At 40.5% G+C, this 27824-nt stretch overlaps 1 protein-coding gene across 3 annotated transcripts; it reads right to left on the bottom strand.

Annotated features, from left to right (window-relative positions):
• Nucleotides 1–1236: 1236 nt before the first annotated feature.
• On the bottom strand, nucleotides 1237–27824 carry map6a (microtubule-associated protein 6a). 3 transcript variants are annotated; one of them, XM_042499905.2, is made up of 5 exons: nucleotides 26786–27824; nucleotides 10994–11207; nucleotides 10669–10883; nucleotides 4391–4501; nucleotides 1237–2437 (listed from the first exon to the last, which is right to left on the bottom strand). In XM_042499905.2, exons 1-5 carry the CDS (start codon nucleotides 27475–27477, stop codon nucleotides 2287–2289), a joined length of 1383 nt encoding a protein of 460 aa, XP_042355839.1. In that variant the 5' UTR covers nucleotides 27478–27824; the 3' UTR covers nucleotides 1237–2286. The 3 variants fall into 3 exon arrangements, with proteins under 3 accessions (XP_042355839.1, XP_087944671.1, XP_087944670.1); XM_088088544.1 differs by having other exon boundaries at nucleotides 2295–4285; XM_088088545.1 differs by lacking the exon at nucleotides 4391–4501.

Genomic DNA, 27824 nt, shown 5'->3' with positions numbered 1-27824 from the left:
AGTTATTTTACCTAATTTTTGATACAAAATATACAATGAAAATGTAATGAAGTGCTACAGCCAACAGCAGAATAAAATATTTGAGTTGTACAGAACATTTCTACAAACCGTGGATATCATACATTTGTAATTTACTAAACTAATTTACTAAACTATACTATAATAATAAACTATAATATACTACTGGAAACTCAATGTTGTAGTTAACTAGTGGTTAGGTTGAGGCACAAATACCAATTGGTTGTGGTTAGAAAAACATCATATTTTAGCTTAAAATACCCAGTTGGAAAAGCAGTGATGTCTCAGGTAAAAACAATGCTTTTCGTGCCACTATCCACAATTATCATTGTAGAGTATATTTCTGCAAACCAAAGATACATTATATTTGTAAATTATCATATACTGGATATGTCGAAACGTTTCAATGTGGTTAGCAATTGGTTAAGTTTACATAAAAAAAAAAAAAGTTTTTGGCTCGTTTCAGGCTTGTTTGTCTCAGAGTTGGGCTTCAAGCGTCTTCACGTGTTTTGGTACTGACAGAAATGTGTCTCTATCACAGTATTGAAGGATGTCAATTGCTATTTGGTCAGATTCATAATCTCGTTTGCGAGTATTTGATCAGATAGTTAAAGATTTAAATCAAAATACTGAACATTTGTGACCATTTCGTTCAGGCCAAATTCCTCTGTGGCTGCTTGTGTAAAGCATTTTTTTTTTTTTTTTTTTAATCCTGGAGCAGAAATTCAATTAAAAGAGTACTGTGGAAATGACATTGTTGGACTCGTGATGTACAGTTTAAACTACCCATTTTTTCTTACATAGTGCAGCAACTCCCAACGTCATCTTTTGTGAACCATAACATCGTAGTTTTGGTGACTAATCTTCAACAAACTTCCACCACAGCGTTGTTTCGAAAGTTTCAATCTATCTACTACAAAATAATGTACGAAATTAATATATCCGGGGCCTGCAAATACACACAATGCTGGCATTTTTTCTGGTGATTGTCCAAACAACCAATTAAAGTAACAATAGGCAATATACCTTTTTTCAAGTAGAGGGGGCTTAAAAGTTTTAAAATGTTGCTCTCTTCTGTTAATTAATCAATGTTTTGTAGAAAAGCATGTTTGAGTTGAAAATAAAGTATAAGTTTGAATAGATACCAAAAAACTCAGGTTTCCAGTTGGCACTATTGATTTTTTTCAAATGCCAAACTCTCAGTTAATCATCATTTTTAATGTTTTTCTTCCCTTTGTTATACACATAAACTTAATGAGCCCAGTGTCACATTGCAAATGTAGGAGTCCAGGGCTACATGCTGTACTCTTCATCACATCCAACACGTTCTCATCCCAAGTCGTCACATATTGCCTCTTTGCAGTGGACTTCCACGTCTACATGTTACGCTCTCTGTATCCTTCTGCGTCTGCTGTTCACATTGCAGGATGCCGCTACGATGATGTCAACAAAAGCACATGGTTAGGCAACAAAGGCATAAATGCTTAGTTTTAGGCAAAAGAGGCACATGGTAAGGTGAAGAAAAAGAAAAATCACATTCAGATGGGAAGCAAATGCCAGACTCCTGCATGAAAGTCCGGGGCTTGTTGGATCCTTATATTACATCATTACTGGCAGCATTTCAACCTGATGCCGCTTGTCTGCATATCATACTGCCACAGCAGGTGCCATCCATATGTTGAGCAGCACACCGTAAACGGTTCTGTTGGGCCACACTCTCAGCTGATGCTGTCCAGCAGTAAATCATGCGGACACGAGAGGTGGCTCTTGTTGTCGGGATCTTACCCTGAAATCACTGCAAAACCTGCTGTATTTGATGACTTTGGAATGAGAGCGGGCTGTCATTTCACACCACACAATGACCATACAACAAAAACTACAATACATTATGGCAATCTGCAATTTATGGTTGTTTTATTTACACTAAAACTGATCAATTTACAGTACATGTTTTAAATAATTGTTGTATAAGCACTTTATGGCGTGGTATTTCTAACGATGTTGACATAATACTTTTAAAAAGAAATTGCATGAAACCAGAAAATGATGTAGCACCGTTGCAATAATGCCATGGGTCAAACAGCTATGAGCTTAAGCTGTTTCAAACATGCGTGTTTCCAATGTGTGGGCCTCCTCGTGAATAGCAGATTTCTTTTTATTGGATTCACCTCTTTTCCTACTCCAACTTAGTTGCAAATACTAGATATTTACAGTACAGAGCAGCAGTCTCTGTATGAGGTGTATCTGCCTTCATCCTGACAGGCAGAACTACTCAGTCTGGTTCACATCTAGGGCAAAGCGTACGACTCCGCCGCTCCTCCGAGGCTCGGGTCTCTCCAGCAGTGGTGGTGGTGGTTCTCCTCCAGCAGCACCCTGGGAATGATGATGACTGGGTCGGAGAACCTCGTCCTTAGCATCTCTAGGAGGCAGCACATGATTATGATACCAGAGAAGAAGGAGACAGAAAGAGACACAGGATGAGGCATTTCTCTCAGGCGAACAAGTCATTGCGTATATTTGGGCTGAGCACCCTGTGACCGCTCATTTCAGATCAGAATATCAGAGCTCTGTTTTAAGGCTGAAAACTGCGACATCAGTTGCTTATATATTAGTATTACATAAAAATGCCTCACGGCAAACTTTATAAAAGCAAGTGACTTATTAGTGATGTAACATATACTGAAAAAAGACCATAAAATCCGTTGAGTCATGGGAAAACGCATATAAAGTAGCTTTCAATCTATTTCTAACAACACATTGGACAGCTTTGCATTTGGATCAATACAAGCTATTGGTTTCAGTCAATACTTTGACCCATTCAATTAGTCACAGTGACATTATGAACTACAGGGTGCCAATGGTGCAATGAGGGTCTCGGGGTGTTCTGTGAAAAAACAGCTACAGGATGCAGTTCACTTCAAATTCAAATCAAATTTCAGTGTAAATCAAATAGCAGTAAATCAGAGTGAAGATCATTAACATGCACTTACAATTTCCTTTGAACTGTGTGTTTCCAAAGCAGAGCCGCTTCCCTCATTCCATTCATACTTACCCCTCATCTTATATCCAAGCTAACACTCAAAGTCTAGACCAAATCATTAAGCACAACATCAGATTGCAGGTCCAACAGAAAACAGTGGCAGCATGCATTAAAAGACATATTTGGGAAAAAAAGAAAAACATTATAATGTAAACATAATCTGAAACTTTTTGTCAATGACAACAAGCTGAGATGCAACCCAATCACCAGAACTTTTTTTTTTTTTTTTGGCATTGCTCTTTTTTGCAAATCATGGATGTGTTATATGTTAGCATTTGTTAGTATATTTCAACAATAACATGATTAGGTTTAAGCACAATAAAAAGCTGCTGGAAAACAGTGAAGGGCGCTGCAAAACAACAACAACAACAACAAACAAAAAAAAAAACATGTTTGGTGCTGGAAAAATCAATTTGTACAATGGCAAAACGATTTGTTTGGTGCCTTAACAGTGTGACTGGTCACTTCAATAAACCCACACCGGGCGCCTAAAAATCAGCTAGAAAAAAAAGGATTTGTCACTACAAAACACTAAATTTTGATGCCTAAAAGTCGTCTGGAAAACAGTGACTGGTCGCTATGAAACACTGCTAAACAAACAGTGTCGGTTGCTACAAAACACCCATGTTTGCTCCCTAAAAAGTTACTGAAAAAAACAACAATGGGTCACTACAAAACAACTTGTTTGGTGCCTTCAATGCTGCGTAATAAACAGTGGCTGGTTGCTACAAAACACCCACATTTGGGTCTCAAAGCCACTGGAAAAACAGCAATGACTAAATCACAACCAGTTTTATAATGATACATATTTTTATGTTTGCATTAACATACAATGCCATAATTTTCCTCTGGGGACTGGGTTGGATGCAAAGTGCTACAGTTTATAACATGATTACATGGGTGATCTGCCTCATAAATGAATGTAATCTCCACTCTTTTGCCCAGGCGGATAATTCAACAGTCATGCAGTTTGTTGTAACCATGAAGAGTGGGTGCGATACAGCGGCCGAGGCTCAAGGATGGTTGGAGATGTTTGGGCTAAACCTGGGGCCTCCTTAAGAAATGGCACCTTAAGGAACCATACATGTATGTGGATGTGACAGCAGGCAGTCAGACAGCCCCATTCACCCTCCCCTAACTCTAGTGTCCATATGGAAGAGAAATATACAGAGCGGCTATGACCTGAGGAGTAGACCAGAGATAATGTGGTGAAACAAAACTGTGCCACTGTAATAGAAAACAAACGGAAACTCTATGAGCATGTATGAATGGGAATGAGTGGCATTTGTGGCTCGTGGTCTATTTCCTTTCACTGCTCTCGTGATCGATTACCTGGGATTGGGTAGTGCACAGCCCCACAGGTGTTGCTTTAGAGTCTGCACCCAGCCAATATCTCGGATTGGCTGGCAGAGTTGTATGTAGTGGTACTGTTTTAGCACAACCCTTCAAATGAATCAGAATGTCACTCATTAGCACACGACAAATTGGACACAGCATGAGAAAAAAACAATATGATCTCAGCATCATATCACACATTTGTGGGTGGATTTTTTTTTTTTTTGCATAAAAGAGCATCATTTGTACATTAACTAGAAGCCTAAGAAGCACATGACATCTTGTTCTGGAATGAGTGTCTGGACATCCTTCGACATGCATGTTGCTCTAAAAGTCGGATGAGTTCTTGGAATATATTTGAGACACGATGCAAAAATAATATATTCTTCAGTTCTCACGTGACGGCAACATGCAGGACCTGGAGAGGATGTCAGAGCTCATGCCAGAACGTGGCTGGATAAGCATAGAAAGAAGTTGTGAGAGCAAAAAAATTCTCTTCCATGTGGATTTATTCAATGTTGTCTATCTCACAAAGACAGACTGGGACAGGAGAAACTGGGACAGATACCTGCAACTGCTAATCTTTTTGAAAAAAAGCAAGAAGACACTGCTTTTTTCTGCTTTTTTGCATTTATTTGTAATGTTTCATTAAATATGAGCAAGCAGATAGAAACACAAGCACGTCACAGTCAATTTTTTTCTTTTTTTTTTGCCCAAGACATAACTTTCTTTACCATACTTTCTATCCTTATTTGCCTAATAATCACAAAGATAGCACAGGGTGCGTGTGGTGTGCTAACAACATTTATTGCCCCTACAAGCCCCCTCCCTCATGTTACATGACAAAGCATCCCCCAACCAAAGGCTGCAAAATGCTAACGAGACAGGCCCTCATCCCTGATGGGGCACGTGCTCAGCTCGGACAGACACGGTGGTTGTGGTGATGGTCTCGGACGCCACAGAATACAGAGATGGTGCAGCCGTCCAATCAGGATGGAGGATGCTGAGAAGCTAATGAGAACAGTGAGGTTGTGTGTGTGTCTGGAGCACAACGATGGGTCGACCCATGACAAGACTGTACAGTGCTCTTCTATTCCAAAAAACAAAGAAAAAATGATGTATCTATATATATGCTAGTAAAAGTAGCTGGATGCTTTGGACCGAGTGCAGACTCAGTCAACATGTTGCCCCGCTACAATATACTATGTTTATATACAACAGAGGTTATAATTAGTGTTAACAGATAAACAATTACAATACAACTTACTTCATGGTCCCCTTCAACACATCACACTAAGGAAATCTGGATTGAAAAGGACAGTTCACCCCAAAATAAACATAACAAAACTGCTTACCTGTAGTGCTTTTTATCAATCTAGATTGCTTTTGGTCTGAGTTGCCGCGTATATTTTACAAATATAATGGAACTAGATGGCACTCGGCTTGTGGTGCTCAAAGAGGTAAAAAAAAACCCATCTTGTAATAACTTGAAAGCGATGCAGTTTTCTGTAGGAACTATTTTCTTTCTACCTAACTCCAGATGCCCGCTGTATCAGCGCGCAGAGGGAAGCTTGCATCTACTGCTGGCTCATCTAGCACCACCAGGATGATATCATTAAAGCCTTGTTTCCTTTTATCTCTGTGTATGTATGAAACAAAAAGTCAATTTCCAATGTGTCTGTTTTTTTTGTGTAACAATTGTCTTGAGTACGTTGACAAAATGTAACTTTTGCAGCAGATATCAGACAGACCGAAAGCACTGTGTTACAGGAAGTTAGCATAAAATCTAAGCAGTCCGTCCAGGATTTTGCAGACTGTTTTTGTGATTGTTGTGGAATGAAATGCCTGTTTTGCGGTAGCCTTTCCTAAAATATTGTGATGCTAGTTGCAATATTTTAAGACGTGTTTTTCAATAAGAGCTCATGTTTTTTAAAATTACAATAAACATAGGCTGTACATTATGATATGATGCATTTTCAAAGCATTTTTTTGGCATAAAATAAAACAAATATTAAAAATAGCTCGTTCAAAGTTTTCTTTGCAATATGAATCAGACCCAGTCAGGAAGATTTAGAAAAGGTGAGGTCGACTGAGATGAAACGAGCTGACCTGATTAAAGGATTAAAGACAGAGATTGACAGGAAGAAAAGGTTAAGCTACGTAACAGACGAGGCAGACACAGACTAGAGCGAGACCACCGTGCACTTCACAGATTCACTGTTGGGGGGGGGGCAGCCCGGGATCCTGACCCCCAACAGCTTCAGCATCAGGTGAGACAGAGACACCGTGCACTTCACAGCTTCACTGTCAGGTGAGAGAGAGACCACTACTAACAGTTACTGTAAGTGTTACAGCAGTTACAGCAGTAGTACCATGATAAACAGAGAGAAAGAAAGGGGCGGAGCGGATCAATATGCTGTGTGCCGCCGTACATTAAACTAAGTCTAATTCGTAGTAAAGTTGTGGCGATTTGATAAAACTGCAAAGTTGTGAAGAATTCCTGGAGATTGGCTATATTTGCGTAAATTGTTTAGATTGCAACATTGCAAAATCTAGGAGAGACTGACTAATTAGGCCAATATCTCTACACTTTGCAACTAACACTAAAACAATCTAGAGTGATAATAGCACTATTGGCAATAGGAAAAAAACGACATATTTTTGATTTTGGGGTAAACTATCCCTTTAAGCCATAATTTAAAAACGGGTGGCTTTACAGCTTATTTTGGTTTGCTATAGATACCTCCTACACACAAACACAGCACCACCATGTTTAACTAGAGCAAAAGTAACTCCAGCGTTCAATCAGCAGTTTTAAAATAAACTACACCTCATCAAACCAACATACTTTTCATCCTTAGAGCAAAACAAGTAAAACATGGAATCAGAAACGTAGAGTAATGAATGTTGGGAGCCAAAACAGAAGCAGTTACACTTATCATCACATCACTGTGCCCTTATTGGGGTGCAAAACAACAAAAGATGAATACGAAATGCAGCATATAAAGAAAATGACATAAAACTTCTCATCCTTGCAAAAAATATTTCAGAAACGGCAGTGAATTGTTCAGGATTTATTTGGAATCTGTGCTTCATCCATACAGCTCAGTCTTAAAAGGTTATGCGAAAAGTGCTATTAAGCAGCAATATGAGCTGTCTGTCTGCTATCGTCCCATGGCAGCCTAATCATATTGGTTACGGTCACCCTTGGCAGAGTGCGTTTTTTAAAAAAAAAAGCCACGAGGAGGTGTGTGTTTGTGTGCTGCAATTGCATAACTGCTGTGAAGCTTTGCAGAGATCAGTCTTGTAAATAAAGACCACCCTGGAGGTGATTACAGTGAATTATGGCTATAGAGATTGACAGCTCTGCAGGCTGTGTGCTTTGGCAGACAGAATACAACCTGAACCACTCAACACAACATTTTCCAGCTCCGCTTCCCTCTCTGATTCTGAGAAATGTTGTTACTCTGATGTTAAATGTCATTACGGCTGCACGACAGTTTAGCGGGAATACTCATCTGCTATGCAAATGACTGGTGTTTAATGCATAATCAGTTTAGTGTGACCCAGATGGTTCGCTGGCAGCGAACTGGGTGTTACGAAATGACTAAAATACAACTGTATGAATGGGCTTCACGTGAAAGGAGCAAATGCTGGATGGGAGAACAAGGTGGTTATTTTATTTTATTTTTTAGCCTGGTGAGACCATCCTGATGACGTGTCTGGACTCCCTGCCACCACAAACAGTTTCCAGAAATAATCTGCACCGTAACTGACACCGTAAACAGACAATGAGGGAAGGTGTTGTAGTTGATGATGTAAAATGCAGACTTGCTAAACACTAATTTCGGCTCTTGAAGCAACAAGCGCAAACTCTAATGTTAGTAGAGTAAACCCAGCACTAACTGAAAAGGACGCACTTGCAGAGTTCCTTGAAGGAAAAGACTATTTTGCTCTTTTTCCAACTGGATTTGGCTAATTGGCTCTGATGGTGATGAAAATGTTCCCGGGTACAAACCCATGTTCACTGTTGTTTGGCCACTGATTGTACTAATCGAGGACTAAATGCGAGGGGCTGCAAAGCTGGGTATCACAGCCATGCAGCTCGGTGTTCACAATGCTTCAGACAGACAATAAGGATGCTGCCATCTGGTATTCACCAGAGGCAGCTAGCTGCTGAATGAGAAATGGCAAAAAATGCTGCCAGTGTATCTTAAAAAACCTTATTGTTGTCAGTGAGGTACACGCCACACACAAATGGTAGATATAAATACACTGTAATTTTTACATGTACTGTCTAACGTAACAATGTATTTGTGGAGTAGGGCTGTGGGTGCAGGAAAAGGGGGGACAAGACTTTTTGTTCCTGCACTTTCTGTGCGTACAAGAAGGTATCACAGGGTCTATTATCATCGACGAAGCGGTGCGACCAGGTCGCAGTCAGGTGTGCTCTGCCAAGTGTGTCAGCAGTGTGCCAAACACAATTTTAGTAGTTCTGGACATGAGGTGGGATCAGAAAGAACTGATATTGTAGGCGAGTGGATTAAAACCTCATGAAGCTTTCTGCATCATGAAGCGCTGGCAGTTTGGGAAACCCGCAGAGAATTTTGTTTTGGAGGAAACCAGTTGTTGTCAGACACTTTGGATGGGTTTGGGTTCAAAGCCCGAACAGTCTCTATCACATCATGTTGCTCATCAAAGTCAAACAATCTACCTGTGTTACCGAACAGTGTTTAGGATGGATTCACCAGGTGAAAGACTGACAGGAACAGCCAGACATGAGAGAGTCATTAGCACAAGGAGAAATTTTAAGAGATTTACAATTTTCTGTGGAGCTGTGTGAACTGATTCTTATGCATTGCGTCTCTAACACGCCTGTTGATGTGCAAAAGAAACTGTGTAGAATAATTCATCAAATGACTTATGATATGCACATTAGCACGTGGAGGTCTGCGGTTATTTGATGCTGAATGTATGAAATATGAGCAGCAGAATTGGCATGTGGAATTGTGGTTCAATAGTGCACACAAGCTGCTATAGCGATAACTACCAAACAGAAACCCAAACTCGGCGAGCCGATGTAGTCTCCACATGAGAAATGACATTTTTTTGTCCCTCTGGTGTTGGTGCTTTTGGCTTTGTTCAGACTGCCAGCCCATATCCGATTTTTGTCACATCCAGATTGTATCCAGATTGATTTAATGAAGTCTGAACAGCAAATAACCACGTGAAATCCGATTTTTCGGTCACTGGTTTGCAGATGTCGCCAAATCTCTCGATGCACGGTGGAGCCCCCCATGAGTGCAGCTCGAAACAACATAGTGTTTGGGGCAGCAGAGAGTCCAGACTGATACAGGGTGCATTTGTAAATCTAATCTGACGCACTGCAATAAAATTAGAGAGCTGTTCAAAGACACTGAGCGCTCTGTTTCTATATAAATGAATGAACGGTGTCGTTAATCAAACATTCTCAGAGAGCGACATGAACTGCTGAGCTCACATCATCCGGATGGTCTCACCAGACTAGTTTTTCTTTAGATGAACTAAAAACAACTGTGCGTAGCCTACATACAGGGTTAAAAATGAGACACTGACAAAAGCGTTGTGATATTGTCCGACAGACTCTGAGCCCGCCATGAACAGAGAGCCGCAGCAGAGATGACAGAGCAGGTACAAAACAAGCCATGGATCAGACGGATCAAGCGGGACATTTATCAAAGATTTTCAAGATGTTTTGTTAATTTGTGCAGAAATCCAAAGTGCCAATTTGATTATCTTTTCTGCAAAAAAAAAAAAAAAAAGTGGGGAAAAAAGCAAATCCTTGATAAAGTCAACAAAGCAATCTGCTCAGCCGATCAAAGCTTCAGGATTGCTTGTCGGTGGGCCCATGCAACGAGAGCCATTCATTGCATAGCCAGGCAGCTCGTAGCCATGGCAACCTGGAGATGGAGGCAAGCAGAGTGGGGGTGGTGGGTGGCATCAAATGGCGGAGGAGGAGGAGGACGCTCCCGCCCACTATAGCGGTCTTATATAGCGTGAGGTGGGAGGAGCAATGGCATGTCATGTCTAAGCCCCGTTATCTTATTGTAGCCAAGAGGTAGTGAAGGAGGACAGAGAAGAAGAAGGAGAGACTGAACAGAGAAGAGAAGAAGACTGGAGGGGGAAGGAAGGTGAGAATAAAGATGAGAACCTTAATTAATTTTGCAGCCTCTGTGTTTGTTTTCCCCCCGAAAACATAAGAAATGAAAGGAGAAGTAGTGCTAAATGATTTTTACTCTTTTGCCTCAGCCAGTTTGTTGTTCATCTCTTTACTTTTCTCCTTGTCCCCCACCGCTGGCCGGTTCTCGGGCTGGTTCTCCGAGGTCGTCTTCTTGGAGCCCTTCAGCGCGGCGCTCTGCTTATCTTTGGCTTTCTTCGCTGGCTTGCCCTGGCCTGCTGCTGCGGCTCCAGACTTTTTGGGTTTAGAGCGAGGGACACTACACCTGTCAACCTAAGGATGTCGGAAATGAGACTCCTGAGCTTTACTCTAAAAATTGTGTTGTGCAATGAGATGAGAATGGCAAGAATTTGATGTCACCATAGAAACAAACTAGGCCTCACCTGTTTGGTGGGGTCTATGTAAGGCTCGCTGTACAGGCTGCGTATCCTCCTCCTCTCCAGCGCCTTGTTATCAGCAGGCTGCAGTGGGGCTTGACCCTTGAAGGTGGCGCTGTAGCTGGTCTCTAGGCTCGTCTTCTCGTCTGGCGGCAGGTACTGGGACCTGGCCCGGATCATCTTGGCCGGCTTCACATCTCTGTACGCCTTGTACTCAGTTCTGTGTGAGAGAGAGAAAATACATAATGACTTTAATCACTTTATTTATGCAACAATTTACAATAGATGCATCAAACCCCCACCCATCCCCCAAAAAGAAGGAAAGAACAAAAAAAAAAGAAAATAAAATAACAACAAAACATCATACAACCCAGTGGCGATATGCATGAGTTGGGATGAGAATGTGTTGCTTTTGTGCGTCTTCATCATATCTTTTTAATATTTTGTGTGAAATCTTTTCTTTTGTTTTGTGGCTAATATCTGTGGTATAATTATGCAAATCAGTGATTATTTTGAGCCTCTACATTGTCTCTGGCGTGTATATATGTCTGTATTTTGTTGCCGACTGTCTAAAAAAACCTTCTTTGTTGGAGCATCATGAAAGAAAACCTTTTCAAAAATAGATATTTTAGACGGCATGACATGAGCTTTGTAATCTGTGTGTAGAGATGAAGTGGTGCATTACTCCTGTAGAGCCGAGCATGTCAGAGGTGCTGCAGGTGGGAGGAGGTCTGCACCGCAGCGTAGTGGTGTGATACTATGTAGTCCTCACACAGCAGTTCTGAAGAAGGTCAGCAGCGTGGTATTCACACAGAGCCGGCTGGCCTGCAGCATGTGCTCTATATCAGTCTCTCCACATTTATAGGCCTATGGATAAGTGTGCCACAGAGTGCAACCACAGCAGCTTAATACCAGCTGCATATTAATTTACTTTAATACATCACACTGCATCACTCTCTTGATATCTTGCACATTTTTAGTTTTCTCTGCAGTGTGCTTCACACAGCATCCATTTATTTCAAGCAAACTGACACTGCAGATACAGAAACTGTGTTAATCTGAAGTATTTCTGTTGTATGAGGGCAGCAGCTAACATTTTTTTTATTATTGGTTAATATGATGATTATTTTCTCATTTAAGCCTTTGAAATCTGAGCAAATTGGCTTGATTTCTTTCAAAAATATTGGAAGAAGGCAATGAGCAAAAAATAAATAAATAAATAAATGACCCAAAAATTATCATCAAATTAGTTTTTAAAAAAAGTACAAGAAAATCACATGAAAATTAGTTTAAAAAGAAAAATATAATAATTCTGTAAAATATTTTCAAAAATGTAATTGTTATTATTTTTTTTTCCTATGCTAATGTTGAGGTTTCAAAAAGTTAACGAACAAAAAACCCCATGCTCCCCCTAAATAAATTCACAGTAAAGTTCTTCAGTGTGCGGTAGTCGATTCTGTTTTTCACTTATAATTCTTAAAGTTTAGATTATTATTTCAAAACTCAAAATGATCTCACAATGAAGACCTGAACACATGTTTAAGCGCACAGCTTTCACTCTCTAAACGGCCTCGTTCTAAATTAGAAAATATGCAGTTAAAACACCCTGTTACAGTCTGCTGTGTCCTGATTACTTTGGACTGTTGGGAAGACTGGACTAAGTGTCTGTTTAAGACTCATTTAAGTTGCCTTCATTTGTTAGTCTGTCTTTTGGTGTTTTCTTGGTTTTTGGATGTCAGTTGACTGTCCCCCTCCCCCCATGTACTCATCTACACACCTGTCCCGCATCAGCCTCGTTTGTCCTTCCTGCTGCTCAGTTTCGGCTCCCTGCCCGCTCTCCTGCCTCTTCACCGTTTTCCCCTCACCCGAGCTTCTCTGCCCTTTTCCTCCACCTGCACTTCATCCACTCGTTAGACTACTTTGTATTTGAGTTCTGCTTTTCAGTCCAGTCTTTGCTGAATCTTTGATTTGATTGTGTGATGTTCAGTAGCTGTTTCTTAGAAATAAAAAGTAACTGAGTTCCTGTTGCCTGCCATCTTCAGCATATAAGTCCTCAAACCCACAAACAGAAAAATGTCCAGGCATTAAGGAGATAAAACAACACTGAATTTGTCAAAAAAACAGATGCCTATAAAGAATGTATAATTGCTGAAACAGCACAAACAGATATTTTCGTTAAAAAGTGACAGACTGCTCCACCCAAAGTGTGTGAAGGAGCGATTCTGCAGGTCCTCCCTTCCTGCTGCTGTCAGACTGGAGAACCAGTACTGCTCCCAGTAGACCACACACACCAACAGCACCTCAACTACTGTGCAATTTATCACAATGTGCAATTATTTTTCATGTGCAATTGGTGTGTATATTTATTCCACTGTTTCTTGTTTTTTTCTTTTTTTTTAGTATTTATACTATTCTTCTTGCTCTATTTCTATTTTTTGTTGCTCAATTCCTATTTGTAGTTTTGCATTTTGTTTTTTACTATTTATATTGTTCTTTTTGCTCTTTTTATCTTGCACATATTTTACTTTGATATCTCTCTGCTGCTCTAATAATGCAAATGTCCACACTGTGGGACTAATACAGGATTATCTGATCTTAAAAATATCAGTAAAACTCATCTCTGATGACATTCACAGAAAATGATCTGCTCAAAAATCAACACTCATTTACACAAACTTCTGCAATCACTTAGTTTACTTTTTGGATTAATTTGTGCAGTTTATCGATTATATTGTTATTGTTCTGCACGTTATATAATGTGAAATATCCATAAATGTGTGACCTAATCGTTAGGGTCGTTAGTTCACATAATGATAGAAAAAGGAAAAAACACCAAAATTTTCCCCAACAAAGACAATACAAAGTTTTGTAAACACAATGAAACAGGAAAACATTATCATTGTGAAAAATAGATAACTTTAAACTTGCCTTTGCTATAAAAGTTACTGTTTGAAGGGCTCGTTGGTCATCAGGTGAATAAAAAAGGAAAACTGTCACATGGGGAAGCTTCTGTTTGATTGCGAGCCAAAATTAACCTCAGATTTCTTTGTTTACTCCTGTTTTTACAGCCAGAAACAAGCAAGTAGCAGTTAAAATACAGCAAAAGCACATCAGCAAATTTGGCTCAAGTTCAACCTGACCCCTTCAAAACATTAAAATAATTGTTATGATGTCTTACTTCTCCTGCCACAGGATACAGTGATGCTGTAAAGCCAAAGGAAAACAGACAGTTCTCTGTTTTAGGCCCGTCAGATGACACCTATCTGTTGTCCCCTGTGGCTCCAGTACAGTCACAAACAAATAACTTTCCCTGACGCAGCACAATTCAGCTCGAGCGCAGTTGTAGCCAAGGTTCAGAGAAAAAGTCACGGATCCCTGGGGCAACACCACGGAGAGCGCATGCAAGAAAACACAAGGCCAGGAGGCTGTACCCGTGCCTCATTAGAACAATCTGTAACCCCGAGTCTTACCGAGACATCAAATCAATAACTGGCAGCTGTGGAAAACAGCCTCGGAGACCGTGTGATCCTGTTTATTGTAATGTATGTTTCAGCGACAGGCGCATTGATTTAACATCTTTTAATGTATTACGCTGAGACGAGGGCGATGAGAGTGAGCTGTGTGACTTTGGATCGCAGTGTGAACGTTTGGCTCCAGCATTTCCAGATGGAAATTTTAAACTACTTGAGGCTTTAAATTATAGTATGCAAATCAAGAGCATATAAGTTGAAATACTTAAGGGCTGAGGGTATGAAAGCACGGTGGCGATGGCTTCTCACTTTCTCCGTCATTTTAATTTCAACAGAAGAACAGCAGGAGTATATTGGGTTTTCTGGAAACGATAACGATTATTAGTAGTTAATGAGACTGATAACTGATATTTGGAACCAATATGCATTTATGATAAAAATGAAAATCTTTCTGTCAGTATTAAGAATTTGGGATAATTCGAAAATTTGAAAATTTTGATAAAAAATGAATAAATAAATATAGCTTCCTGAGGTTTTACAAAGTAAAAGTTCCTCCCATGCTGACACTTTATTTGCACTTTTTATTTAATTAATTTTGTCAGCGATCATTATAATAAAATGCTGATATTGACAATCAACAAGGTCGATAATCTGTCTACCCCAGCACACACACACACACACACACACACACACACACACACACACACACACACACACACACACACACACACACCTCTCACAATCACTGCACAATCTAAACCATCCTTGACCTTAAAGGGAAGGTGCACCACATTATGTAGCTTCTAATTTTTACTTAAAGGGGAGCATACAATATAATGTATGGATTTACCATTACTGAAATTAACTTATTAGCCTAAATAAATCAGAGAATAGAATAAGCTTATCTTCCAAATAATATAAATCTTATCTTACACTATGTTGCATGGAGGGTAGTATCTTTCCCATCATAGTCACAAACACTGATCATGTCTGGAAATTAATAAAAAAATGAGAAAAAATGGTCAAATTATGCTACATTATGGTACTTTTGGCTGTACTGATTGTACAAACGTAACGGCAATGCTGCCAGGCTCAGACCTCAAATGTCCTCGTGGTTGGTTGTCATGAGACAGCGTGTGGAAGTGAAACGATAAACATCAGGACTTCTGAGTCTCATACTTTTCTCAGGGGATTATTACTATTGTGTGATTTTTGTCCCACAGGGATAGTTCACATCTTTTGAAGTGAGGTTATATGAGGTACTTATCCATAGTCAGTAGGCGGGTTTCCATTAACTCTCAAACTGTAAAAATTGAAATTGTGAATATAAAACACGCCTGACGGAAACACATCAAATTAGTAAAAAACCCCCAATTATTGCAAATAAGTTTTTACGCTCACAAGAGGAGGTATTTAAGGCGATTCCAAAAAACCACGTTGTTGCTCACAAATGGCTAAATGAGACTGAGGAACATCATACATATCACATGTCACATATTACGTTATATCTATGTTATATCGATTATTTTTAGGCTTTAAAGACACTTAAAGTGGCGTCCTTTAATGAAGATTATCTTGCTGAACAAAACATGTAAGTACGAAATGTTTGTTTGCCGCAAAGCTTATAATGATCCAAAATACAATGGAAAAATCTCACAGGCTTTTTGACAAAGGATCCAGGGCGACTTTAGCTTTCAGGCTGGCATACAGAAAAACATCCTCCCTGGGTCTGGACAAGACTAATTAAACTAACGTAGACTAAGAATCACAACACAGCGGAGGCTGATCAGAGTCTCATAAACATATTAGACAAATTAAGATGTTGCTCTGATGATGATAAAGAGGAGAAGTAAAAGTTTCACAAAAGTTATTAAAATCCATAAACACATGGACTGCTTGCATGGCTGAAAATGTGAATTTAATGATAATTTATAAAGGTTACTCAGATATTTCATCTAACCTTTCTGAAACTGTCAGCAGAATATAAATAAGTGACATTTATAAATTAAAACAGATGTTCAGTTAACTATACGTTAAATCCCATTAATCTAAACTTTAATTAGCTATCAGGCGCTAACATTTAAGCTGTTCGTGTGTTAAACAAAACTGAGGCGTAAAAAGTCATTTTGCCATAATATGAAAAGTAAAGTATTTATGATAAAGGGGCGGGTGACGGTGACACGGTGACAGAGGAGACGTGGAAATCACACAGAGAGCGATTACATAACTCGACTGAAGTCCATTTTTAATGCTCGACTGGGCCAAGAAGCCACAATGCAAAGACAGGTTATACAACAAAGTCCAAGGCCAAGGCTCTGAAGACTCACATGACACTACAGTGTGTGTGTGTGTGTGTGTGTGAGAAAAAGACAGAGGCGGATTGTGAGTGCAGACAGGTTTGACAGTGAAACACCGGTCTGTACTGTGCAGTTGGTGCTATTCATGGACATATGACCGTGTACCAACAATAACGCCTGTGTCTCTGAGGTCACCGTGTACTTGGTACTTGTTTAAGTGTTTAAAAAGCCTCCTCGGTTCAGCGGGCGTCACGTCACAGAGTCGTATCTGTTACGTAAAGCTACTGGATATATCATGAGCGAGAAAACGGAACAGTGAGACGTTCACATGAGGCTGCTGTTCCCTTCAGCTCTGGAAATATTATCTCTCTGCTCAATATCTTGGGATGTAGTTAACCCTTAGGGACGCATTTTACGCGCTTTTCATTCTTCATTTTTTGATGATTTTGGCTATGTTCATGCATATTGCATACATTTTGGCAAGATTGTGTATTTTTGGTTAATCTTGGAATTTAAAGCTTAGCTCCTACATTAAATCTAAAAAACACTATGTAAACAAAATTGTTGCATTCATACTGTTAAGTGCAGAAAACAGTCTTAAGCTGCTGCCTTCTACGAGCTGTTTGAATCAAAGTCAAAAAGTTACGTCAATTCTGTGTTGTCATTGTTATAAAATAAAGAAAGAGCACAGCATCTCCCGGATTCGTAAAACAATACTTCAGAGATACTTATAAATAGTGATAAATTAAAAAATTATAACAGTAAAATAAAAAGCACATTACATCATTTAAGTAAATGAGAGAAAGCAGCTAAACTGGAACTCCTGAAAAGTGCAAATTCTGTCATTTGATTCCCAATCAAGACAATCTAAAAGAATTGCTTTACTTTGTCATACTTCAAAACTGTTTGAAATGCAATTCATAGCAAAAAAATATTAAAATTCAACGATTAATTAAAAAAAATTGTTTTAAAGCTCTGCTAAATACAAAACATACAATACTACAACAAACTTCTTCTGCAAATATAATCTTGGTATAGCCTGGGAACCAGATAAATCTGCAGAATCAGGTTTTATTTGCTCTGGCAGCTGCGTCTGGTCCCTCTCCAGTTCAAGATTTCCAGCCAACCAGGTTGGACCGGGTCTGTCACAGCCATTTATCTAATATGGGGTCAACTGAGACCATCAGAGCTTTAAAAATTTAAACCTGTCCTTAGACAGACGGTACAATTTTGAATAGCGCTGATTTATGCTTAAAAAAAGTATTTGATGCATCAAAAAACATCAGCTGTGTCATGCCATCACACTGCAGTCACAGCTTGACAAGTTTTCTTTGTTAAAAATAAAATCTCTCAACAAATTTCAAATAGGCTCCTCTCTTTTCTCTTAGTATTACTATCTTTTACTTCTGCGTCGTTTCCTGCTTTGTTATTTCGTAAGATGAGTCACTGCGTCTCGGGCAATGCTATCATACCGCCTGATATTTCTTGCTGTGTGACTAAAGCTGCTTTGGACGGCCGACCCTGCTGACCCGCTGTGGTGGACGGGATGTGCGGAGAGAGGCCTCGTCACTACGACCAAACACTGGCAACTGACAGGGGTGGAACGGCGCCAGGGTACAGCACTGCTGAGCTCCAGGCGACCCGGCTCTTACATGGCACAATCTGGACCGCTCTCCAAAGAGAGTGAGGAAAGAAAAGAATAAAGACAAAAGTCTGCAAATTTCTGCACTGTGGGATCAAACAGTTTTCTTGACACACAGTTACAGCTAACAGTATGTTGACAGTTTAGTGGTAGGCAGCATAAAAAAGCCAAATCTAATTTTCTCCAGTTAAAGATCATTATTGGGAAGATGCTGACATTCACTATTTAGGCTGAAGAGAACATCACTAGCTTTTCAGGTCCTGGACAAGTCAGAATTCAGAATTAAATGAAAAGTTCAAGGATCACCCAACACGCTCTCATCCGTCGCCACTTCGTCAGTAGACTTTTGTGTCTACATATTATACTCTTTTCGTCCTCCTGTGTCTGCTATTGACGTTTTGAGGTACCGCAGCCGACGCTGGATTTTCAACAAAAGCATAAGGTTAAGATTAGAAGAAAATATCATTGTTTGGTTCAACATTCATATGGGAAGTGAACACTGGCGTCACAGGTGAAAGACCAGGGTTTGCTGGACCCATTCATCTCCCCTCCCTCCCTCCTGCTCTATAGGGACCTTCCAGCTCCTTACATTATGTCCTTACCGGTAGCGTTTCAAACTGATGCCATCCATTGGTGTATCATACGGCCGCATCAGGTTACAAACTGAGACCGCCTGATGGTGCATCATACCGCTGTGAAATGTGGTTTTGGCGTCCATGTCTGAATGAGCTGCATTACCATATTTAGTACACTGCATCCTGAGAAAAACACGAATATCCGTCCCGAAGTTCATGGTAATCCAGCCAATAGCTGTTGAGGCATTTCACTAAATATCAGAAATGTCGGCAATAATCATGTTCATCCTAAGAATAAGCAATATAATTTATTTTGATACAAAATTTTCACCATTACTCATTAAAACAACAAAAATAATATCATATTGTCGCTTTGGTAAGATGAAGCCTGTTTCATAAAGAAAAACCCAAGCTCCTGAAAATGGCATCAGTCTTCTCTTTTTATGCAACCATTTAAAAAAAATCCAATCAAACAAAAAAAATCCAGCCAGCCGAACAACCTGAGAAATCTACTGAACAAAAACCAGAATCTAAAGGACGTCCATCTGTTGATTTGAATATAGCAGATTTGGGGAGGCCCCGTTCACTAAACCTTTTTGGGGACCCAGCTATTTCTGTGGGTGGTCAATCCATCAAGTTTTTAAATTAAAGGTTTAAAGACTAAAAGTTTTTTCAACCAAAAATTGAGGTCAAAGCAGATACTGACTGATTCTTTTGAGTATCTGTGACCACAAAAGGTTATTTCTGTGGCTGTAGTCATGTGAAATCCTCTTCTTTTCAATATAAAACACATTGCACATTTTAGTGGCCTTTAATTGTGAGGCACACCTGTGCAGTAATTATGCTGCTCAATCAGTGTCTTGATTTGCCACACGTGTCAGGTGAATGGATTATCTTGGAAAAGGAAACCTGCTCACACCGCTTTGTCAAATTTGCAACCAAAATTTGAGAGAAGAGAGAGCTGCAAAAAGGTCTTGAATCTTAAACCTGTGAAAAATGGGAGCAAAAACAAAGTGCTGCGTTTAAATTTTTGTTGAGGCTAAATCCTAATAACGTTATGTGTGTGACAAAACCCGCAAAACACTGCTGAGACTGTGCAGTTATTACTGCTGGTGACCGCAGTGATTCTGGCTCTAATCCTTCAACAGTGCTGGCCGGACAAACACTGAAGGACTGGTCTGCTTCTCTCACAGTATTCCAGCGAATCAATCTGCCCACACACACACACACACACACACACACACACACACACACACACACACACACACACACACACACACACACACACACACACAGTGCTGCAGCCTCACTTCCTCACAGTGTTTCTCGGTGTGTCAGCGGGTGTACAGCCTGGCTTCTGGTCAATACTCCCTCTTCCTCTGGGATCAGTTGGCTTCATCTCTAACTCACAGCCTCTCAGATTGTGGCTCAATGGAAACAGCTACACTGAGAGCTAGAACACTACATACAGTATCAACAGGGGATTGTCAGTGGGTACAAATGGTGGCTCCCACACACATCTTCCAAGCATTCTTTGCAGGAAAATTGCCGTGCCAAACCATAAATAACAGTTTCAGGAATGGCCCAAGGATCGTGCAGAAGAGCTCAAAGCACTGACCTGGCCGCACAGTTCCCATAGATCCAAAAACTGATCAAACATCCACAGTACATGGCAATACCCCAAATGTCCAGTGTTGATGCCTTCAGAGACCCCACTGTGGATCGGACTTGGATCTGAACTGTTGAGACATGGACACAGGATCCCTTGAGTAGTCCTGTGGTGTCTGGCACCTCTGGCAGCCTCTTTTCCACTGCACAGAAACCCTAAAACCTGATAACATTTTGATGCAATGGAAGGGTTAATTCACACCCAAGTCTGGCGTAAGATACTGACACCAAAAGCAACCTTTTGCAGTGGTATGATATTGTAATGTAATTTGTAACACGGCATCGTTGATAACACAACTAGACAGAATCGCTGCATCATGCATCATGATACACCGCTGGACGCTGTGTCATTTATCTCAGACACCGATGCCAAAAACCACCTTTCACATCAGCATTATATGCTACGAAAGGTGCCATCAGGCACAAATGCAGCTGGTAACAGGTTATATTTGAAGCTGGAAGGTCCTTATACGGCAAGCAGGAGGGGCCCAACAAATCCCGGACTTTCACCCAGAACCCTGGTGTTAGCTTCCCATATTATTGTAGCTTCTGATGACGTCTCGGCATTAGTTGCTATGTGCTTTTGTGGCTAAACTTAACCATGTGTATTTGTTGACATCCCGGTGTCATTAGTGGCATCCTGGAACGGCAACAGCAGACATTGAAGGATACCTTGAACATAATATGTAGATCCAAAAGTCCACTGACAAAGCAGCTATATGTGAAGACTTGGGATTAGAACATGTCGTTCCTGCAGCACAAAAACAACAAAAAAATAATTTTTTGTTGCATGCTTTAAAAAAATTTGCGGCCACAAAGTTCAGCTTTTCAGTTATTAATAATGATCAGAGTTTCATTTGAGCTGCAGGTTTAACTGGGTTACGGCATCTTATATAATTCATTCATATCCACAATCAAATCCAAAGACGTTTCCCTGTAAATTAACTGTAGTCAGATATGATGAATCCGATTAGATTGGTTACATAAGACCGACAGGTTTAACAGGCAGAACTCTGCACTGATGCAAAAGAATCCTGGATATCAGCTGACATTTTAGTACCACATTTTGACAATAAAATGGGTATTTTTTTTTAGGAAGCAGATCATTCAAAGTGTAGTTTTACTGCTAATGAGTTAGTTTGGGACCTGTGAGATAACAACATGCCGTTTTTTCAGAATGGGATGTTTCTGCATTCACTGCTTGTCTGTAGAAACATGAGGCTTTGCAGGCTCCCTAAGAGGATCATTTTTAAATCCAGCCGAATCCACTGGCCTCTTTACAGTGCACTGTCTGGTGCCAGGAGGGCTATGTAAACGTGACATAAAAGACAAAGTCGTTTCCACTTGATGGAGCATCCTCGTCTGGCAGAGGGAGGATTTAAAGTGCCCAGGTGAGAAACACAAGAGCACCGAATCAAAAGAAGAAGCTCTTGAGATTGTGCTGCAATACGTGACACAAATTAAATGAAAGATTCATGCCTCAGTCTCTCTCTTCCTTCTTGAACTCAATCAACCTGCACTACCTGCCACACTGTCGGCGATGAAACTCTCATTTGTCACTCTGTAATTTTGCTAACAATTCTTTACGCAATCTGCTCTTTGTGTGTCTTTTATTAGCCGCATCGCATGATGGAACAAATAACGCTGACAAGATAAAGAATGGCTTTTGTCTTTTACAGCAAAAGAAAACATTAACAAAGAGTCCAGCTGCAGCTGTTTGAGGCGTGCGACTTATTCTCATGCAAAAAATGGCATTTTGAACATAATGCAGCGAGTTGGCGGCGACATGAAGGCTGGGTGGAGCTTGTGACTGGGAGGCTGTTGAAAATGCTGCACCACTTAAGGCAGGAAAAGAAATAGTTAACACAGCGGTTGGCAGAAAAGAGCTATAGTTGCCTGTAGCATTTCTGAGGTGTGCTGCAGAAAAAGAGCCTTTGTGCTCTCTGTGGACGATTGAAAGTTTGTAACAACGTCAGAAAATAGAGCTTAGGGGAACTAGACTTCACGTGTAATTGGCCCGGTGCAAACCAACACAAAGCAATGGATGGCTGGCTTTGAATTAACAGTGAATGTGGCTCCCTATTAACAGTTGCTTCCTGCTACAAAGTCTGTACATGCACTGACTACATAGAGTTACTGATTGCTACAACCAGAAACAGGATCTTTAAAGATGTTGATATTTAAGAAATCTGGCATATCAGGCAATATTTTTTATTTGTATAAGCACATATCATTATAAAAAAAAACAACCAGGGCTGAATGATTTGAGGAAAAATGCAATTTTTGTGATTGCAAATTTGGCAACTCAATAGGCCATATTCAAAAAGCTTTCTCGTATAAAGAGTTCTATAATATTTTCTAAGAATTTCCTCTTTTAAACTTGTTCCTGCTTAAGGTAAAAGTCATTCCCAAACCGTCATAACCCTCAAGAGAACTCCTAAGGTGAAAAACTGTTAGGAGTATCGAGGAAGACTTTTTAGAGGCCTGAGAGTTTCTTAAGCAGAGAAGAAATTGGCATAAAAATCAAGAGGTTGGAGAAATTTTCTACAAATGCTGAATGACAGTGAGTAAATTAAACGTTACAGATGAGATGGTGCAGAGACAATGTGTGGTTGATTTCATTTGAGATGCGCTCACATCTCCAACCCCACAAACTAATGGTATAAAACTAGAAATAAAATGACCACAACATTAACATTTTTGGCATTGGAAAATTCAATAATGCACAATGTGTCAGTGAAAAACTCTAAGATTTGGTTCCATAAACACTGGTGGAAATGCCAAATTGCAAAATAACCACCAGTGTTGCTGTTTGTTGGTCTCAAACAGCGATCTCCTGAGGTCTGCAGCTTAGCAGCCTTAATATCATACCATCCATCTTCTCCTTCACCTCCTGATGACAAACTCTGCTCATACACTGCATCACTTTAGAAAAAATGATATGCTACGTCTGAAACACACAACTATAACGTATTTGTGATTTGCAGAAATGTACAATACAACATTTTCTTCTGCCATCTAGGCTGCAGAAGATCTGCATTGGATGTTTTGAAACAACCTCCCTTGGGATGAATACAAGGTACCACAAGGCTCTGTGCTGGGTCCTTCACTATTTACACTCTATATTATTAATATTATCATTGACTTACAATGTCCATTTTTATGCTGATGACACCATCTTGTATACATCAGACATATCTTCAGACATCTCTGAATGCTAACAAAATGTTTTTTATTCCTGTTTGCATCTTCCTGCCTTTCATACACTTGATACAACTAAAATTGTCAAATCTTATAAATGCACTTGGGATTTGGCTCACTCCTAAACCTCATGCTGAGCAACTTGCACAGACACAAAAGATAAAAATGAGTTTCAGTAATGGCCCTGACTGATTATGCATAAAAACGAAAAAGTGAAAGCAAGCCAAAAAATACCTTTACAAACATTTCTTTTCAGTGCATGTGTTATGTGTTAGTTTCTGTGTGTGTGTGCAATGTAACTGTGTGCACACATGGCATTACCCCACAGCTGACCTGCTTTAAATCTCCGCTGGCAGACCAAGACAGACAGTCGAATGGGCTTCTGCTTGTCACGGTGCAGCCATTTCATGCCGTGTGGGGGGAAAGTGCTCTGGGCTGTACCCTGCTGACTGCTCAACAATACAGACACAGCAGCACCAAACAGCTGTAAGACTCTCACTGACCTCACATAGTACTGTTCACCTCTGCCACACAAATCAAACTTCAGCCGGCGTTCCCCACTCAAATCTCCACTTTGTTACAGCACAGAATCAAAATATACTAATATGAATCCTTTTTGAAAATCTGTGAATCAAATGAAACATTTTACAGATTACAGCAGTGATACCCAAATTATGGCCCACAGGCCAAATCTGGTCTCTGATCTGGTGCCAGGTGGCCCCCAACAACTTTCAAATTCAAAATAAAAATAAAGACATTCACACTGGGAGTTGTTTTTGTACTTTCAGTACACATAAAGTGCCAGAGTGCTGAAAACAAAACATTAAAATAGATCTTTTTTTTATCAAAAAAATACTCGTGGGGGATCCCCCCGCATTCCCCACAGAGGTCCTATCTAAGCTCCTAATGTCCTAAAATCCAAAAAATGTCTTAAAATCCGAGAAATGTGCTGAAAACCCATAACATGATTAATTATGAGAAATGTCCTAAAATTTTAGAAACATAAGAAAATCCTAGAAACATCCTAAGTTCACAGAAACGTCCTAAAATTTTAGAAACATACAAAAATCTGAGAAACGTCCCGCAATCCAAGTACTGTCCTGAAAATCATAGAAATGTCCTAAAATCCTAGAGACATGTATGGGCTGCTGCGACAGGCCCCTGCCCTCCTTTCATTTTGCAGAAGTGGCCTCTAAGTAAAGTAAATCGAGTATCCCTGGATTACACTATTCGATATAAATACTGAGATATGGACAGTGAAAACTCTAAAAATCCACCAAAAGCCAGATTACAGCAGCAGCAACAAAATACAAACAAACACAAATATAAAGACTCATATATCACATCATCTCACACTCTCCCAACCAACAGCCTTCCCAGGACATTAATGCAACTGATAACATCAAAGCATATCCTCAAGAGACATGCGTACAGTCACTGCGACATGCGTGACTTGATGCTCATCCATCCACCACCAGTCCCTATCATCCTCTGGAACATTGCATAATCAGACAGAGATTAACCCCGCGGACCTAAACACCAACAGTCAACTCCACCTTGACCCTTTCTGTTTAATTTGATTACCTTCTGTGTGGAAAATAACAGCTCTATGATGTTTTTAAATGCTGCGTGGAGCTCTGAGTTACTTGTTTCTAGAGGCTTTCAATTAGTTTGTGGACAGCTGTTTCACCAAGTGATAAATTAGTCACCCTCAATTAAGTCCAACATAGTGGACAAATTCACATTTCTCAGGCCAGCGATGTAACAAACAACAAAGCTCTTGTCTTAAGTTGACCCTCATTTTTTAAGATTTTCTCCCTGGCAGGCGACTCTTGGTACAAGAGCAAATAATTAGTGGAATATTTGGTTAGCAAGATGCAACATTTTGCTAAGTTTGTCATAATTTTACAGGTTTGTCGTTTACTGTATACCTATGAAAAGTAATGCACTAGAATTTGCGTGTAATCATCAACCAGTAATTCCTTTTTAACCGATGTAATCATGAAGGCTGCAATTACGTGACAATTATGCTGACAGGGATAAAGAAGGAAGTAGTATAAAGAGCAAAAGTTACATAAAGAAGAAGGTTGGGGTATTAGATGGGTCAACAAACACAGGACTTTCGCCCTTAAGACAAGTGTTTGTTACCTCATCTATTTAACATTATGTTCAGACTGTTCTTACAAACTGTTTGTAAATTTATTTTTATTTTTTAAAGTAATGTACCCAAATTCTCACATACCCCAGTGTGCCAACAGGAGTAAACAAGGTCTCAAAAATCCAGATTTCCTCTAAAGATGCATGTTCAAAACTGTGTGAACTTTGAGTCATTTTATCATAGGTCTTTTACATGTTTCTTTTTCTAAACCTAACCACAGTGACTTTATTTGCTTAAACGTCCACAACTCTACGACGTAACTGTGCGTTAAGGAAGTAACATCATTTTTGTGGCACTAATACAAACTGTGCTTACATACAGAATGCAGAGTGAGTGAATGCAAACTTTTAGACTCAGCACAATAAATGGTTAAGTTTCACTTTAACTGCACCTGGTGCTCCTCTGCTCCATCAGTGACAACAGTACACTCGGTGCTCCTTCATAACAAAGGTCAAGTGCTGCCTAAAAGCAAACCGAAGCTTTAAACGTTCTCAGCTAATTGAGCTCAAAATTTCCAAGACGTATTAGTGTATTGGTATATTGTGGAATGTGTTTTTTAACATATGTGTTGTGGTATGCATATTGCAGTATGCGTATAGTTGTAAATGTTGTGATGAATACAGGCCTTTTGTGGTATATGTACTGTAGCACTGTATGTAAAATTACTCCCTATTAAATAAAATAAATTTAAATAAAAGTATGACATCTGCAGTATGATGACCCCTGTGACCCCTCGTGGAGGCCTGAGGCCTCTGTGGTGAGCAGTGATGACAGTGTATAAACTCACTTGTAGGAGCTGTCGGCTGTGATCTCCTGTTTGATCTGCCTGTTCAGGGCATCCGCCGCCGCCCTCCCTCTGCCCTCTCCCTCCACCTTCAGGACAACTTTCTTCTGCCCCTCTTGCTTACTGGACTTCTTTTTCCTCTCGTGGCCCTGCAGCAGGTCTTTCTCCTGCACCTTGTCGGCGATAGCGCTCTTCTCCACGCCACTGTCCGCATCCGCCAGCTGTTTGGCGTGCCTGGACCTGTCCGGGGCGCGCTCCTCACCAGGGGGCTGTTTGGGTATCCAGGGGTGGTCGTACCTTTTCGGGATGGGCCACGGTTTGTAGTCCTTCTGGTACTGGGTCTCGCTGTTGAACGGTGTTTCCGGTCCGTGGTACTCGTTCTTGGGTTTACAGCTCGGTTCGGGTCGCACCTTCCAGTGCTTAAAGTCCTCGCGCATCACCGAGCTGCACACGCGCTCCTCGGAGACGCACCTCCGCGGCGGCCGCGTCGCCGTGCGGGTGTCTGCGCGAGACGGCTGCGTTTCTATGGCGACCCGGGCCTGGGGAGGGTGGAGCGGCGGCTGCAGCTGGATGTGCTGCATCTCGGAGACGTCCGTGTACTTGGTGAAGACCAAAGGCACCGCAATGTCAGCCTTGTCCAGCTGGTTCCAGAAGCGGGCCATGCAGCACGCCCTGCTGATACAGGGCCACGCCATGCTGACCTGTACAGAGCTCCACTACAATGCAATTTGTCCAAAATAAGGGGTAAATGTGTCTCTGCACTCGGGAGTCCTGACAGGAGAAAAACAAGATGTCCGTGTGTCAGGCTGCACGGATGGCTCTGATGTTGTAGACGTTAGATTGGGTTATTCGGTAAATCCATTTTGCTTCTAAAATAAACAGATTTGAACTATTTTATTTTCAAAAAGCAACCGTGCAGATGTCTCCTCTGCTTCCCTCTGTGTCCGCTCTGTCCCGTGCGTCTTGCTACATCACTCCACGGCAGCGCACTGCAACGAAAAACAGCCCCGCCCGCCTGCTCAGCATCCCGGAGACAGAGCTG

The sequence above is a fragment of the Plectropomus leopardus genome, chromosome 15, assembly GCF_026936395.1.
Source record: "Plectropomus leopardus strain MGB_pleo_1.0 chromosome 15, ASM2693639v1, whole genome shotgun sequence".
NCBI classification, from domain to species: domain Eukaryota; kingdom Metazoa; phylum Chordata; class Actinopteri; order Perciformes; family Serranidae; genus Plectropomus; species Plectropomus leopardus.
The sequence above is the reverse complement of the archived record's forward strand: the minus strand, read 5'-3'. Positions and strand labels throughout refer to the sequence as shown.

What these genes read in the sequence shown, in the direction of transcription:
- map6a (XM_042499905.2), bottom strand. Translation starts at nt 27,477, where the DNA reads ATGGCGTGGCCCTGTATCAGCAGGGCGTGCTGCATGGCCCGCTTCTGG. An exon ending in ACAGCCGACAGCTCCTACAA is followed by an intron (nt 11,208 to 26,785) that starts GTGAGTTTATAC and finishes TCTCTCACACAG; the next exon opens with AACTGAGTACAAGGCGTACA. An exon ending in ACATAGACCCCACCAAACAG is followed by an intron (nt 10,884 to 10,993) that starts GTGAGGCCTAGT and finishes CGACATCCTTAG; the next exon opens with GTTGACAGGTGTAGTGTCCC.